The 17146-nt window shown below is 53.0% G+C and overlaps 1 protein-coding gene across 3 annotated transcripts in view; it reads right to left on the bottom strand.

Moving 5' to 3' along the window:
* Positions 1-17146, bottom strand: part of MXRA7 (matrix remodeling associated 7) — a 56392-nt gene that overhangs the window by 28803 nt on the left and 10443 nt on the right. For all 3 annotated transcript variants that reach the window (XM_032792819.2, XM_032792818.2, XM_032792820.2), the window contains exon 2: positions 2101-2161. In XM_032792819.2, coding sequence (XP_032648710.1) covers positions 2101-2161 — 61 coding nt within the window. The remainder of the gene's footprint in view (positions 1-2100; positions 2162-17146) is intronic.

Raw genomic sequence — 17146 nt, 5'->3', positions numbered from 1 at the left:
GGTTCCAATCCCAGTGTCCTTAGCCCAGGCTGACCTTCTGAGACCGGCTGGTAGGGCTCTCGTACAGTTTGAACAACAGACTGGTTGCAAGAGCAGCTGCAGTTTGCCTCAGGATCCTGTGCCCAAAATCCCCTCCCATGTGTGGCCTGCTTGGTGCCCTCTCCCACCCCAGAGCCAGCTGCATTTCAGACAGTAGCACTGAAGGTCTGCAGGAGATGAAGGGAATTTGTCAGGATAAAAGGCAACACAGTTGAGTGGCATGCACCCTAGACTGGGAGTCAGGGCACCTGGGTTCTAGTCACTGCTCCGCCACCCACTGGCTGTGTTCTCCTGGGGCAAGTCAGGCCAGCTCGCAGTGCCAGGCTCTGTCCCCCATGCTCCCCTCTATGAAACGGCAATAGCGGCTCCCTGCTTTGAAGGCACTTTGCAAGGATTAGTGTTTGCCTATTAGCATTCATCATAAGCCTCCTGCTCCAGAGGGATTGTGACGGGGGGCTGCAAAGGAGAGCAAGGAAGTGGGACAGGGAGGAGGGATTCCTACCACCCTAACCCCCCAGGATGGAGGCTTTTCTGGAAGCCAACACACTGACAGTAGTGGGACTGTCTCCCCAGTCAACACACACACTTGCCTGCCATCATCAGTTTGGGAGTGGGGGGGAGATTAAGGGCAAGGTTCCTGTGTTGCTGTCCCAATTAGTCAATTAATCATTTTCTAATAAAGTAATTGACTAATCAGTTAAACACAGCGCTAGCTAAACCCTCTGGAGATCTCCCTGTGCCTTCAAGGAGTTTTTTGGCAGGCTTTGTTCTCATGTCATGCCAACGGCTGGAGGCAGAAGGCACAGCACATCTGTCAGGATGGGGAGGGGGCTGCTGGGGTGAAGGCAGTGTAAGGCGAAGGGAGGTGAGGAGAACCCACAAGAGCCAGCCATGGAGCTGGTGAGCCACACGCAGTCTTAAAAGGATTAAGCCCTGGGCAGGAGCAGCTGTGTTCATAGGTTGCTGGCCTGTCCCCAGCTCTCCATTCTCCCTGCACCGCGGAACCTAGCAGCAACATGGCTCATCCTGATCCCCTCCCCCTCCTCCGCCACCCCCACCCGGGGCCTGCCAGGCTGCTGCGGCAATGACAAATGCCAGCGATGCTATCTGTTCTTTGTGCTCCACTGACTCTAGCCCAACTGAATGAATTAACAGCTCAATAATCAGGAGGAAGAGGAAGCCGTCAGCTGCTGAGGGGAGCTAATCCCCAGCCTTCCCCCGGAGGCTTGCAGCTGAGCAGCTTCCAGGCCTTGCTGACCAGGGGCCGTATTTATAGCAAGCGACAGCCTTTCCTGGTCCCCCAGCATTGTCCTAGAACAGGCCCTCCCACCCCAGACTCTGTGCCTGGCACACAATGAGCAGGGCGAGGAATGCCTAGGCCACTGCATTCCTGCAGCCCTCCCTTCTCTTTCCACTCTCTCTGCCAGCTGGGAACGGAGATTTGTCAGTCTGCCCAACACCCCCTACCGCTCCCTATGGTCTGATTGTACCATGCACAGTTAAAGCCAGATGCCCCTTGTGTGACTGCAGCACTGAGTGTGTTTGCACACTATTTGGGTCTGGGGGAAGCAGGAGCGCTGGAACACTGTGTACAGTGGGGATGCTGAGAGCCATTGAAACAAACCGTAAACCCTGTCTCTCACAGAAACCACTTCAAGACAGGGGTATGGCAGCACCCACAGCACCCCTAGTTCCAGCACCTATGGGTGGGAGGAAACACCCGCCACAAACTGAAAGGTGATCTGTATGGGGGAGGAGAGGAGAGGGTGTCACCTGCCACTCTATTTTGGGGGGGGGGGGCGGCAGGAGGATTATTTCTTTATGGAGTATGAAAAAAGACCCCACAATGTGTGTTGGGGTTTTTTTAAATACAGCTTTTCCTCCTTGTGTTTTATGACCCTGGACACTCTGGCCTCATCTCCTGTTTTCCCTAGAACTCTAGAAGAGGAAAATTTCATTCTCAGCCTTTAGGAGCCTCCAGCTCAGACCCAAGCTGGCCCTTGGCAGTGTGGCTGCTATCTACACCCTCTCCCCCACTGACTGCTGCTCGCCAGAACTTACCATCGTTCAGATCTGGTTCATTCACCACCAGTCTCTCTTTTTCCCAGTCTTGATCTTCCTCCTGGAGAGGATGAAGAGCAGAGAAGTTCAGAGGTGAGAACCGTGTGTGGAGCTCCCCAAGGTGGCATGGCCTGGTGGATCAGACAATGGACTGGGACATGGCAGACTTGGGTTCAATTTCTGGCTCAGCTATTTGGCTCCTGGGTGAGCTTGGGCAAATCACTGCCCCTCCATGACTCAGCTTCCCCATCTGTAAAACAGGAGTAATGGTCCTGACCTGCACAGACATCTATGCATGAAAAGAGCTAGTTTGTATTAATAAAATTGTATATTCCACAGACACAAAGTCCAGTAAAAGAACATTACCATTGCCTGTGCAGCATCCTTAATTTGCCCCCCCTTGTCCACATACATTATGATACAGTCTTTAATTATGTTGTCACATGCTATATTTTCCACAGGACTCCTGCCCCATTCGTTGCCCGGGATGGCCAGTGCTCACTTAATGCTCAGCTATTCAATATTTTATCTTCTCTTCATTATTCCATGTGTGGCCCTCGGTCTTATCTACAGCACACAATTCAAATCCTGCTCGGAAGGGAGAATTCTTGATTTTCTAGGGCACTACAGTATCCGAGCGCTCCACATACATTCATTTCTCTTCCTGGAACTCCTGTGAGATGAGGAGCCATCACCTGTTTTCTCACAGTACTTGACATATTCAAGCACCGTGCTAAGTCACTTCAGGTGCCGTTGAGCATGCTCACAATTTTGCAAGTCAGACCCTGGCTTCTTGTCAGCCCTCCCCCACTCACAACCTTCTTTCTTCTACCCCACCGTTTCCCAGTCTCCCCTAGTCTAATCTCAGCCCTCACCCATTTCCCTCCTTGGCTTCCAGTTGCAATTTCTTTGGCCAGCCACTCTCATTTCCGCCCAGTCTCCTTGCCCAGCTAGTGCCAGTCTCCATTCAACTTCCAGTGCCAGTTTCCATCTCACGCTCCCTCCATCAGCTGCCCCTCCATTAGCCTCCAGTCCCAGTTTCCCCTGTGCCTCCCAAGTCTGACTCTTTCCACTCTGCATTTGATTCAATCAGTGTCCTCCTCCACATGATGTTACGCAGGAGCATCCTCTAATTTCCCAGGCCTAGACTAGATCCAGCATGGCCCAGAAGTCAGCAATTGCAATGGCAGGGAAAGTCCTGCTCAGTGCCAGGCTGGTGCCTTTGCAGTGAGGATGGACTCTTTGGGGAATTAAGCTGGGAGGCTCTAGCAAGTCTCTACTATGCATTAGCAAATTGCAAGTTTTCAAAGACTTATTACTTGGCCAAATACGGGCAATTTTCACAGGTATGTCAACAGGTACCTCCCTGCTCCATTTCAAGACTCTACTCTAACACATGGGGGTTCTAGAATGTCTTAAAAACCAATGACCAGACTTTCACATCAGCAAAGCAATGTATTTCTTCCCTAGCCTCGTTCTTGGAAACAGCTGAACTAGTTTGGCTGAAATTTTCCAAAAAAAATTTAACCTCAGGCAGACGCCCAGCTGGGAAAACTTCAGCCCAAACTATTACATTTTGGCAAAGATGTAAGCAACGGAACCCGGGGTCTTGTAAAGGGAAGAGTCAGGCAACTCACAATCTGCAGGGGTAGAAGCACTGCCACATTCATCCTTGTCCTGTACAGTGCGAAATCAGCCCATCCTCTCTGTCCGAAACGCCAGCCCAGGGCTAAGAGCTAAGCCACAAAAAGGAATAAGGAACAAGCGGCACCGTATTTTTTAAAATTTAACATGGGGCAGGATCCAAAAATCAGTGGCACCTCAGAGAGGGCTGTATGCATTCACCGTTATTGGGATTTTCCCAAATGTGCGGGGCATGGGAAAGAAAACCGCCCTGGACTTTGATCAGGATACTCTCCACGGAGAATGGGCTGGAAAAAGGGAGATGAAAACCACAGCCGCCTTCCTCCAAAATCATAGTGATGCCTCCAGAGTGTCTCCCATCCCCTCTCCAACACACACACACACACACAGAGCAGTGTTCTCTTTCTGTCTCCCCAGCACTGGCAAGGAGACCCGCAGTTCGTCAGACTCCAGAGGGTGAGCAGTCCTGGCTCCCGCCTCCACCCCAGCTCATCTGGCTTCCCACGTTTGATTCAAAGTGACGGCTCCTTCACAGCTGCCCCAGCTTGCTGGGAGTGGGGGGCAAAGGGCAGGGGGTGGGTTTGTGTGCGAGCAGAAAGAGCCAGGGGAAGCTGCCAAGCTCAGTTAGGGAGGAAGAGGGCTGAGAAGTCGCGTGGGAGAGGAGACAAAGAGAACCAAGATGGCCGGGGGGCCAACTCGCTGAGCCACGGGCATTGGTCAGGTGAGCTCAGTCAGCAATGCAGAGATGAAAGATGGGACAGGAGCTGCCCCCTTGCAGGACAGGCCAGTGGGGTTTCTGAGCACAGTTTTATAAAAACATCATGAAGCTGGGATGTAGCCCAGAGCTCAGGACTGCACACGTTACATCACCAGTGGGGAATAAGCATTATTCACGGCCATTTGGGCTCATCTTGCACCTCCAGTCCCTGGCTCGCGGACAGCGCACACGCCCAGCATCTCTCACACACACATCCCATCACAGCTATTTTCGTCCACACTTCCAAAAATGGAAGCTCCCTTTCAGTCTCCATTCATCTCTTCCCAGACTTGCATGGGTGGGGGAACTCGCAGAGCCCTTTCTTTTATGAACAGTGGCGGAAAGAATGTCAGCAGTATTGCCAGGAGGGTGACTCAGCTCAGGTCCCAGGAATGCCAAGAGCTTCATTGCAGAGGTGTCTTCTCCTTGCAGGGGGGCTGGTGCTGTGGTAGCTCCCATCCTTGGCATGGGCTACCACACTGAATCAGAGGAAGTGGCAACGGAAGAGGCCCACTGGGCTCCTCCAGTCCATTTCTGAGCTGCTACAGAGTTGCTGTTGTGTGCCTGTCTTTTCAGAGCTGCCTGGCTCTTCTATGGGTGCCCGGGATGTTCAAGTCCTCGGAAAAATCAGGGACTGACTTGATTTTTTTTGGCTAGTTTTGCAGCAATGGGCCAAGAAACTATCCCTCAGCCTCATGGGCTCTGTTCTCCATTCCCCCACGAAGGATCCCCTCCAAAGCAGTGCTGAGCCCTAGGCCAGCACTGGCATAAGCCAGCTGGCTAGCACTGCCCTGGGACTCCTGGGAGCAGTTCCTTCACAAAGTCACACTCCCCTAGTTAGCAATGAAGCCACAGTGGTGCCTGTGTGTAGATGGGCATATTTTTGGGAGGGGATAGTAGGTGGGGAGAGAAGCGGGCCTAGTGGTCAGATTACCAGGTGTTCCTCGGGAGCTTCCCCTGGTCTGTGTTGCACAGGAAGGGGAAACCCTCTCTGCCAGGAGCTGTGGGTCCCACCAAGTCCAGCAGGACATCCTGAGGCCCTGGGTCCAGCCAGAGTCTGCAGTCCAATACCCCTCATGCAGAAGAATTTCTCAGCTCCAGCTCAGAGGAAGAAATATCTGCAGCAGGGAATCATGAGGGCTTTTGATCCCGCCCAGCATCCTTAGAGCCAGCAGCAGGCCAGCACCGGCTCCCATTAGGAAGAGGTACTACCCATTCAACCACAGTCCCATCCCTCCCTCTCTGCAAACTGAGGTGCAACGTTATCCTGCATGAACTGCGTCGAGCCACATGTGAGCGCTCCTGTCTGCCAGCATCAGGAAACCCAAGACCTGGAAATGCCTGGTGTTGTTGGTGGAGAGGGTTGGAAGGACCACAAGGGTCCTCTAGTCTGCCCCCGAGGGCCTCATCCTGGCTACTCATTGTGTCCATTTCAACCTTTCCACACCCGCTCTTGATTCCTCGCCACTCTCTACACCTTAGCTGAGCCAGCCCCCCATTCTATCTCCAAGATCCTCCCACTCTCACACCACAGGGGCAGCTCCAGAACAAATACAGATAGTGGGCAGAGGAGTGATTATTCTGGAATAAAGACACTTATTTTTGGACTCCGGAGCATGCCAGGGCATTTTTAGTAACGCATGCGATTCTACACTTGTGCGCAAGGCATGACCTCGCATGTATGGAGCCTGTGAGGTCATGCTGCATGGAGGATCCCAAAATGGCATCCTCTGTGCGTGTTCGGGGCCCGGATGGAATCGTCCGGTGGGCACAGCTGGTCAGGAAGACACATTCAGGGCTTACATGGGCACGCAGTGCATGTGTTGCATACATAGATGACACCCCCCTGTTTGGAATGCAGCGTCCACATGGGAGTTGTTAGGCCCGTCAGTTTTCCCATGTAGACAAGCCCTTACCCTCTCTAGGTAGAGAGCAGCCAGCCAGGAAGCAAACATTAACTCAGCTACTCACTGGGTGCAGCTTCATGAGAGCTATGGCAGCTTACCCCAGCTGAGGATGTGGCCTGATGGTTTTCATGGCCACTACTGTGCTTCAGAAATTACTCTGCACTGCTGACAGCAAATCCGCTACCCTTTGGACTCCTGGGTGCACTTAGGAGTGACACCACAGGCTTTTTAACCCACTTCCAGAGCTAGATCTGTGACACGGTTCCAGGACCTTAGTGCTTTGCATTACCTGCCAACTCATTAACGTGGGGAAGAGACCTCGGCCCATTAGCAGAGCCATGGGTCTGCGCACAGTCTATAAGCAGTGACTCTATACCCTAGAGCCTCGCTCCTCTTTATAAAGTAGTTGGCATCTCTGTGCAGCCAAGAACCACCCAGCTTTTAATCACCCGACCACGTGGGCTTCTCCCCTCTGCAGCTGGCATTAGCTTGGAACAATTCGTGACTCGGGTAGCATTGCTCTCTCACGTCAGGCAGGTACTATTGTTCACAGGCAGCCCCGGTGGCCGCCGTGCCGCCAGGCCCAGGCCCAGGCCCACCCACGACTTGGTTCATTATGCTCTAATGGACTTTTTCAGAATAGCCCTAACGGGAGAGCAATCCCACACTCCCACGCCTCTTGGGATTGCCTCTGCCCATTTCAAAAGTTGTCGGCATGGTGTTGGATACATACAGGCCTGATCACAAAAGCACGCGAGATGCTGCAGCACCTGGACTGATGCTGCGGCACCTGGACTGATGTGGCAAACCCCAATAAAGCGAGCCCATGGCAGAGAGTTACCAGTCTTTGTATTAGACAGGTAAAACCCATAGCTGACTTGCAGTCACACCCACCCATTCCCACTACTCCATTCCTGGGCCTCTCCTGAGCACAGACTGATCTTTGAGCTCAGAGGCAATATGTGGGGGAGGAAGCACCTGGGGTCACATGTCCCCCCCTCAGATTTCTGCCAGGGTTTGTATGCCCTGCCTTGAACCCTGCTGAACCTTTAAATTGTGGAGGCCCCCCCACCCCACTTATCAACCGTTTCACCAATGAAACAGAGAGAACGTGTAATACCAAGCTGAGACCTAAAAAGCTTGATTCACTTGTGACCTAAGCCAGAGTTTGGACCCAGGTAATGCAAGGAACAAAACAAACCTATAGTCGAGAGTTTTTCCAACAGCACATCTGAAGGCGGGTCCGCGCTAAAGGACTGGCTCCTAACGGCCCGTGAAAGCAGCTGGAAGCATATCTAAGGCAAAGGCATCGCGGCTGTTGCAAAGCTTGGCCTGTCTGGATTTCCTGGCAGGGTGATAAGAACCGCTCCCCTAGATGCCAGTGCACTGAGTCTCGGCTAGCAGGCTGCAGGAGGAGTTTGGAGAGGAAAGGCAAGCAGCCCCTTACCCTGCCAGCACTTGCAGGGGCTGTGTGGCAGATTCACCTCCCCTGGACAGCTGCTCATTCCAGAGAGTCTTCGCAGACCTGCAGCCACCTGCCAACTTGCCCAGCCTGCTACAGAGCTCGGTGTGGCCCGTTTGCTCAGACCCCTGCCAGCTTCGGAAGTGGAGCCACACAGACATTTGTTTAAATCCTGCCCAGCTGCTGGCTAGAAGAGAGGCTCACAAAGGTATCAGCGTTGGGATAGAAGGGGATAACGGAGAAGTGCCCCCTTCTGCCCTCCCCACGCCTCTCCCAGGGAGTTTGATATGAGCGCTCTCTGTCTCTGAGGAGACAAGCCAAGAAGCTGAGAGCCACAGTCCCCAGCTGGGGTGGGGTGGAGGGATACCAGGGGGAGAATATCTCCAGCACCGGAGCAACAGCTCTCCCCTTGCACCGTGTAGCCCCTGTGACAAGACGGAAGGCAAGGAGAGGGGGATACTGACAGCTGAAGGGGCTCAGGAAGCACAGCTTGTAGCCCCACAGAGGAAGTGGAGCTCCATGACAGATGGGACCCAATGGCAGGAGGCCTGAAGACACCCCTACTGCCCCAGGGGGGTACAGGTTGTGCATGGAGGCCTTCAGGGCAGGGGAATGGAACCAGTAGATAGAGCAGGGGTGTTAGTGAGGCAACAGTGGGAAAGTGGGAGTAGCTGGCGGGTTTGGTGTTCTTCCTTGCTGCCCCAAAGTGCTTCCAATCTAAATGGACAAGACCACAGGGTGGGAGAAAGGAAGGATTATGATCCCACTCTACAGGTGGGGAACTGAGGCACATAGTGGCTAAGTGACTTGCCCAAGGTCATGCAGGGAGTCAGAGACATTACAGGACTGCTCCATGTCCGTAGGGATGTGGACAGTTAGCTAACAGAGAAGGGGCCAGCAGGTGGTGCACTAGAATACGTGCCACAGCTCCTGGGTTTTTGCAGGACCAATGAAACTGCTCCAACAGGGGCTTTGGCTTCCTTTGTGCAGCTCTCGATACTGAGCTCTTAACCTGCCAGGAACTGAACTGAGAGTGCCTGAATCCCAGTCTAGAATAATCAGCTCGTGAAAAGGGTTCACTCTGGACCCCATTCACTTCCCAAAGTGTGAAATAGAGGGGTGGGGCTTCACCCTGCTTTCAGCACGGGCGGCTGCCCGGCCTGGACACTGCAGATGCAGATGGGGTTTGGTTTTTAACCCCAGCCCAGTGACTGAGGCTCCAGGACCTGCTGAAGCTGAGCCAACTGCAGCAGCTCTGGCAGGTAGACATCCCAGCCGGCCCAGGCTCTGTGCGAAGCTGGGCCCCCGAGCTCTGCTCAGTTGAAAAGCAGCCAGAGGGAGGCTCAAGGAGACGTTTTAGGGCCATCACGGAAGCTACCCCTCCCAGCAAAGGGAGCACTAGAGTTAGGAGAAGGGGAGGCATCAGCAGCAGGGACTGAGCCCAGCTGGCAGCAGAATCTGAAGCACCTTGGTTAGGTGAGCCCATAAACCCCGTGCTCTGCTGGCCTCTCCTCTCCCCACAATTCGCTGGCTGCATCAGACAGCAAGCACAGGCTCCTAGGGAGGACACCTCCCCGCAGTGAAAAGCCCTGCTTGCCTTAGGGAGGCGGGACACAGCGATAATTATCTGGGAGCATCTGGAGGACAGTTACACAGGCAGTTGGGGCCAGCTGCTGTAACAGACAAAGATCACGTTACTGCAGGCTTAACGAGGGGCCTGGTTATGCAGCAGCTGCCCATCCCCAGAGACATAGATCAGCCACCCTGGCCAATGCATCTCCCAGTGACCCCTGCCTGCTCCTGCTCCCCTGCCATACCTGGCCCATTCTACAGCACCTCCACTGCTGGTGCCGCCAAGCAATAACAACCCTGCAGTGAAATGTCTTCTCTTCCAGAGTCTCTAAGCACTTTGCAGATAGTCACACTTCCCAGCACACATGGGAGGGGTGGGAGCTATAACGACACCCCAGGAGACAGGCACAGAAAGGTTAAGTCACCCACTTAATGTCACAGAGTGCCAGCTTTCCAGCTGGGAACAGAACCCAGCATCCTGACTCCAGCATCTCTAAAAAACAAGGCAACTTTCCAACACACCCCTCCAAAAAACCAAAGAATAGCATGCTTCCAAAGGCAGTCTCGCTAACCCCAAATGTGAAAAATACCCCAAATCAGGCACCCCCAAAACCATACATTTGACTTAAAATCATGAGATACAAAAATAACCAAAATTATTTGTTATTTGCCTTCTGGTGTTGAACCTTTAGGGTGAATTTAGGTCATCCTAGCTAGAAACTTCCTTTCCTGGAATTTTTTTAATAACAGCTGAGCTTCTCATGTGTTCACATGATTCCAGCAGCTGGGGCTTTAAGAAAAACACCAATTATCATGAGATTTGCAGTCAAATCCCAAGAATGCTGAAACAAGTTAAGAGCAAAGTTTGGCCTTTAACAGACAAGGACAGGCAGGGTGGTCCAGAGGAAGTAGCTAGGATGTCCTGTGTTCCAGTCCTGGCTCTGCCAGTCTGGGGCTTTGAAGTCTGCTAGGGACTTTGCTATTGATCGGATGTGAAAGTAAGTCAGGATACATGATAGGTGGCAGTAAAACCTTAAGATAGACAAGTCACACCACCTTCTGCCTCAGTTTCCCCACCTGTAAAATCAGGATAACAATAGTAATCTACCCACCTCCCACTTATGGTGAGACTGACTTAATACCTGTAGAGTTCTTTGAATGCACATAGCTATTAATGATTAGCCCACTCAGAATCCTAACCCTTGGACCAGGAAGTGAGAAAGAAAGAGAGAGAGGAAATGGGAAGGATCAGAAGAAGAGATTGTTGGGAGGGAGGGAGACCCACCTCGCTCTCTGCTATACAAATCTGTCTCCTCACTCCACCCCCCACCATTGGCAAAGTCATCTCATAATCTGTTTTTAAACTCAGTGCTGGACGATGCAAGCCATTACCTCACCTCTTCCTATTTCCTCTGCACAGCCCAAACCCTCTCTGCGAGGAGCTCCCTCAAGCCCTCGTCTCCCCTCCCTTTAGCAAAGGGGGGGAACCAAAATCTGGCCGAGTGGGCTGGTGCATCTAGCTGCCCTTCATTGTTGGAAGGCAAAGCTCCAGTTGCCCCAGTGCATCTCTTACCCCTGGGGGAGGAGGGAGAAGCGAGCAGCCAGCCTACAGGAGAGGGAAGTAGAAGCTTGCTTTGGAATAACCTCCCAGGCCCCACGCAGACGTGAGTAACATATTGCCATTTATGGCTGTGCTTTCTGATCCAAGCCTGATGCAAGACATTGCAAGAGAGAGAAAGAAAGGGGCAGACAGAGAGAAAAGGGAATAAAAAAGAAGAGGCTTCTTCTCTGCGGAGTTTGGCCGAGCAGATGGTCACCGCCCAGCCTGTCCCCTCTGACCCTAATCACGCCACTCAACCTCATTTGTGCATTTAGGAAAGCAGCTGCTACAGTGTAAAACCTCCTTGCTGCCCCATGAAACAATCCTGGCCAGCAAGGATTTGAGGGGCCAATGAGGGACATGCCATGCAAGCCACCTCAGGCCTGGTTGCAATTCAGAGCATAAAGGCTCCTTCCCCTGCCCCCCTCCCCCCCGACCCCATCGCCAGCTCAGTGCTGCCCCCATCCCCAGATACACATGCTTGGGAATTCCAGTTCTCCCATGCACCAGGAAACAGCTGCAGAAGCAATTGGGCAGCTGCCTCCGACAAGGAACCCCACTGAAGTTATGCAGCAATATTCTTCCCTTCTAGCCCACAGGGACGCAGAAGATTCTGCCTTGCCCAGTCCTATTGCACCCAGAGAGGCAAAAATATACGTGTATCCATCCGCTGCGTGAAAAGGCTGGTGTAGGGGTGGAGAGATCATGGTGGGGAAGTTTCTGAAGGGGTGAGGGTAGAGGACAGAACGAGGAGGGGCAGGTCCTCAGTGGCCTGGACCTGTTTCACATCCTGACTTGCAAGTGACGCAGCCACTCCAACCCACATCCCACCTTCAGACCCTCTGCTCCTCCCTGGGCTCAGCTGCACCACCTGGTCCTAGCTTAGCTGTGAGCTACAAGAGCATTCTGGGTCTAGGCATGCAACTGAGCTCCCTCAGCAGCCCCCTGACAGTGCTGGGGAATGCACTTCCCCTGCACTCCCTCACCCCTTTAGCAGGCAGCCCTGGAAGCTGGGAATCGGCTGCTGGCACCACCAAGACACTCAAACAGCTCCTGTGTTAGGCAGATGTACTGAGAAGACGGGGAAGACACAGGGTGGGAGAGGTGCTCCTGGGTAAGTTAATCATGCGCATCAGAGGGTGGAGGGACTGGGCAAAGCTACCCTCCAGTAGGGGGCAGGTGGGAGAAAGGTACCAAGACTAGCTCACACCCCTGGTATGGGGAACCAGCACTGCAGCCCTCTCCCCAGGCAGGGCTGAGCCAAACAGTCGTCTGCTCCCAGCAGACGAAAGCATGAGGACCCCATGGTTCTATGCAAAGAAACACGTTGCCAGCTGCAGCGCGGCTCTTCCAAGTGGAAATCATGGACGTGGCTGGAGAGCAGGTGAATCTGAGCGTTTGAGGGGAGCAGGGCCTCTCGGGCCAGGGGCTGAGTGGCCGTTTTGGACAGAGCAGCGTTCTCCAGCCTGGTGCTTTCAAAACCTGGCCTGGGGGAGCTGTCAATTATTTCAGAGGGGGGAGCAGAAGTGCAGATAGCGCTAGTGGGTCACTCTCCATGCCTCCCCCGCCTGCCAAAGCTATTCACAGCTGTGGTGGCATGAGACAGAGTCAGCGGGCCACCAGGGAGTCAAAAGGGCAGGGCCAGCCAGCTTTCCTACTGCACCGGCCATTCCCTTCAGCCAAGACAGCACTTTGTTGTGCTAGATCCTGAGGTAACAGAGGGTGGAGCATTGGGCTGGACCGTACCCTGGCAGTAGACACCATGACTGGATGTCTCTTTCCTGCCTCTCATTTCTAGGACCACGAGGCCAGAGCTTTGTGAAGCCCAGACCTGGGGACTTACACTATCTTCTGAGCCACATTCAGTGCTGCTGCGGGTGTGAGACAGGGGGCAGAGGCATTAACTGAGGGGTTAATCCTCAGCTCAGTCACCCCTTCCCCTTGCCCAAGTGCTCAAAGCAAGGGCAATGAACTGGGGCTTAGGGTGCCAGGAAATACCTTTGGGAAGGAGGCAGGAGCCACGTTCCCAGATGGGAGTTGAGCCCTAAGCCAGGGTGGTTTTGAATTGACCTATTTTTGTTCTCCTGTTATAGACATTCCTGTGGCAGAAGAGCCCTGCCGGTGGCCTCCCCATCCTGTGAGTCCTTCCCACAGCAGCAGGGAAAGCCAGGAACTCACTGTGCTGGCTCTCACAGATTTAGACTTGAAAGCTGGCGAGAACTTCCCTGCCTTTAGTGGTCTTGACCCTCTCTGGAGAGTAAATCCCTCCATGGCTGGGTGACCTAGCCCAGCTCCCACCTGCCCACTAGGTTTAATAAAACATTTCTAGGGAGAGTCCAACTGCCCAGCTGGGTTGTTGTTCCTTTGCACCCCCAATCCTCAATAGCCTCCATGCCCCCTAAGGCCTCATCTGCATTAGCACTTTCCTCTGGGCTGTTGTACTGCTGGTGGCAACATTGGGAGTGATAGTGTAGACCAGCTGTTGGCACTGAACCCTGGGGTCATGCAGACCAGCTCTGGGCAGGGGGGCTAAACACCTAGTCCCCCTGCTCGCACCGGTGGGGCAGCACCAGGACTACAGCAATAGGGGTGGAGCCAGGAGAAAAATGCTAGTCTAGATGCTAAAGCCCTGTCTCGGCTTTAACCAATCTGCTTTGTAAATCACTTGATTAAACCACTGGTTCAGCTGACCTGTCCTTCCCTGCTTCCCAGCGCTTAGCTAGCAACAACACCAGCAAGCTCCCACTCACCCTGGTGCCATGTGTCCATTACACATTTCCCTGCCTTTTCCTCCAGGACAACTGGCTCAGCCGCTCCCCTCCCCGCCCACCAGTTACCGCCACAGAGCAGCTGCAGCCTGCCAGCCAAGGGCCTTGCACTCACAGCGAAGGTGCATCCTGAACTGGCCAAAGGGGCAGGTCCACCCAGGGGAGACTCCATGGCTCAGCACAGAAGGCCCTTCTGAAGCTTGTCCCGTTTTTTAAGCACTGAACGCTCTGCACATGCTGTTCCCCCCAGGGCAGACTGGGAACCTTGGGGAACACAGCTCTCAGGAGCTAGCTGCATGCCCTGCTGGCTGCACCTGGGACCCCTGCAGTATCCCAGGTGGGGAATTATCACCAAGGCAGCACCACGCCCAGGCAGCTCCTTTACAGTCAGATTTCTGGCTGTGAAAATCTCAGGTTATTTATTCCCCTCCCTACCCGAGGTCTCCGATCTCCCTTGTGAGCGTTGCAATCAGACTCCTCTGTCTCCTTGGGATGTCTCGTGTCCGGTCAGCACCAGGCCCCTGGCTACACTCGCCCTGCAATTCGCTAAGTCAGTGTAGTCACAGTTTAGCCAGCCAGCACTGACACGTCCCTACCGTGTTTAAGAAACTGAAGGAGGCTGTGTCTCTAGTGATTAGAGGGCAGGACTGGTAGTCAGCAGATTCTAGTCCCCACTGTGTGACCGCGGGCAAGTCTGAGGCACTTTTCCGTGCCTCAGTTTCCCCACCTGTAAAGCTGGGATAACCCTCACCCACTGATTTAAAAGTACTTGATGATCTTTGGATGAAAGGGGCTGTAAGTGCAAAGTATATCTCCTCCTCCAGGGAAATCTGCAACTGCTATGGCCAAACTAGATTCAAAAACTTTGCAAGTGGCTAGCAACAAAATTGAATTTGGGAAGGGAGGGGGGAGCTTATATATGTTAGCCCACCGCCCCGGCCCAGTGGATTAGTTATATAGTAGTGTCATGAACTGGCTAGTTTCTGTGAACCACTGACCTCTACTGGATGGAATCAGAACTGTCTGGTGGGGCATCATAGACCCTATACTGCTCATGAAGATTTTCCTTTAGCCTCAGAAGATGGGGCCTGTGCTTCGCAGAGCAGGAGGATCAGAGTTTTATCCTCACAGCTGCCTCCAGGAAGTTCCAAGTGGCTACAGTGAACAACACAGTAACAGCTCTAGAGTCCCCAGAACTGGCACCTTCTCAGAAGCACACCCCAGATTTGGGGGAAAGACAGGGACACAAAGAAGAGAAAGCGACAGACACACACCGAGGGGAGACAACATTCAGGTCCCGCTCATGTCCCAAATTTCTGATTTAGAATCCTACAGGAAAAGGCTGAATGTGGTTTTCCTTAGAAGTCCACACCAGGCCAGGCAAAAATCAGGAGCGTGGAATGGAAGGGCAGACACCGTATTCCTTCAGCAGCATGGGACGAACCCAGATCCACCCCAAAAGAGCTGCTGGCACCTATTTAAAGCCTGTCTCATAAGACATAATGACGGGGAGATGAGATCTCACCCCAGGCACTGGGGAAGGGAGGAGCATGACAAGTGCTGGTATTCGTGGGAGGAATTGGCTACTTCCTGGTGTGGGGGAAGCTGCTGGGTTTATCGTATTTTTAAACATACCAGAGGTCAGAGGCATCCAGAGCCCTTGGATGAGTGCTTTGCAACGTTTCATGCGAATCCAAAGAAAATAAAAACTGCAATGCATTGTGGGTCAGAGCATGCACATAGTAATAAAGATGCTGGCATGATGCACACTGTGGGGGGAAAAAGTCCTGCAAAACCTCACTTCACAGGGGAAGGGATTTTCTTCACAGGCAGACAAAAATCTCTTCAGTGCTTTCATTATCCTAGTGGTAGCATCAGGACAAGTGCATTTTGTGCCTGACCTGATACGTTTTCATGATGATTTTGCAAAGCTGCTGCGACTTGGGTCCCAATCCTGCAGGCTGAACTGATGGGCTCCACAGCGTCCTGCAAGCTGATCTGTGCCCTGAGGCTTAAACCCAGCAGCAGCTGGATTTCCTCTGCACACAAACTCTGCTCCCTCCTTACAGTTTCTCTCCACTTCTCTCCCTTTGCCCTGTTCAAATCCTGGTCTTAGCTTCCCAAGTGGATAGTCACAAGAGCTACCCCCATGCCCAGCTGATGCCAGGGTAGCCATCACTGACTCCCAGCCACCCACACAGCAGGGCCATCAGAACAGCTGGGCTATTATCCATCCCCAGCCATAAATCAAAGCCTTGTCTGCCTGCAATGTGATACCCCAGGTGGGAGGCCAGCTGCCTTGGCATGGGGAAGTGTCAGTTTATCCAGAAAAGAAGGCCAGCTTTGTCTTAACACAGTTCACCTTCCACATGGCCTGCCCTCTCACAGCCTGGGCTCGCTGCAAGAAGCCCAAGGCTGCTCACTGCTCTACAGTCTTAGTGCCATTGTTCGCTCTGATTGCTTGGTCTGACAGGGCGGTTTCTAGTGGAAGGCAGAAGCACTTGGACTGTTGGTTAACACTCTACAAGATGGGCCTGATCCAAAGCCCACTGGAAAAAAAACTCCCCTTGATTTGAGATCACTGTGCCCAGCCTTAGGCAGAGGTACCCAGAAAAGGAGATTGTTTACCTTCCCCATATCTGTAACCACAGGACACCTCTGTCCTGGGACGGCTCCTATCCAAAAACATTCAGACACCCTCTCTGCTGCTTCATGGAAAACAACCCCTTTAAAAGGCTGTTCTGCCAGAGTTGTTATCTGTCTCCCCCACACCCACACCCCTTCCCTATTTTGGTTTTTGTTACCAGGACTGCTCGCATGGGAAAATTGCAAAGGGCAGTTTTTCTGGGAGGATCAGTGCTTTGTAATGTTTCTCTCTCACCTCGGACGAGGCCCTGAGGCTTTCCTTAGGGCATACGGCAGGGGAGGAGCATTCCCTAGTGGCCAGGGCACTGGATTGGGAGTCAGGAGACCTGGGCTTTATTACCATCTCTACCATCAGACCTGCTGGGTGAATTTGGGCAACTGACTTCCCGTCTCAGCCTCTGTTTCCCTTCCCACCCTTTGTCTATTTGGATCATGAGCTCTTCAGGGCAAGAACTCTCTCTCAGTAGGTATTTGACGGCACCTCATACCAGTGAGCCCCAATGTTGGTTGGGGCTACTGTAATAAGAACAGAACTGGGATTTTCTGATTAAATTTCTCACAGGAACTAGCAGTAGAGAATCCTGTGGCACCTTATAGACTAACAGATGTTTTGGATCATGAGCTTTTGTGGGTGAATACCCACTTCGTCAGATGAATGTAGTGGAAATTTCCAGGGGCAGGTATATATAT

The sequence above is a fragment of the Chelonoidis abingdonii genome, chromosome 13 (genome assembly GCF_003597395.2).
Source record: "Chelonoidis abingdonii isolate Lonesome George chromosome 13, CheloAbing_2.0, whole genome shotgun sequence".
In the NCBI taxonomy this organism is placed as follows: domain Eukaryota; kingdom Metazoa; phylum Chordata; order Testudines; family Testudinidae; genus Chelonoidis; species Chelonoidis abingdonii.
This window is presented reverse-complemented; position numbering and strand designations above follow the sequence as displayed.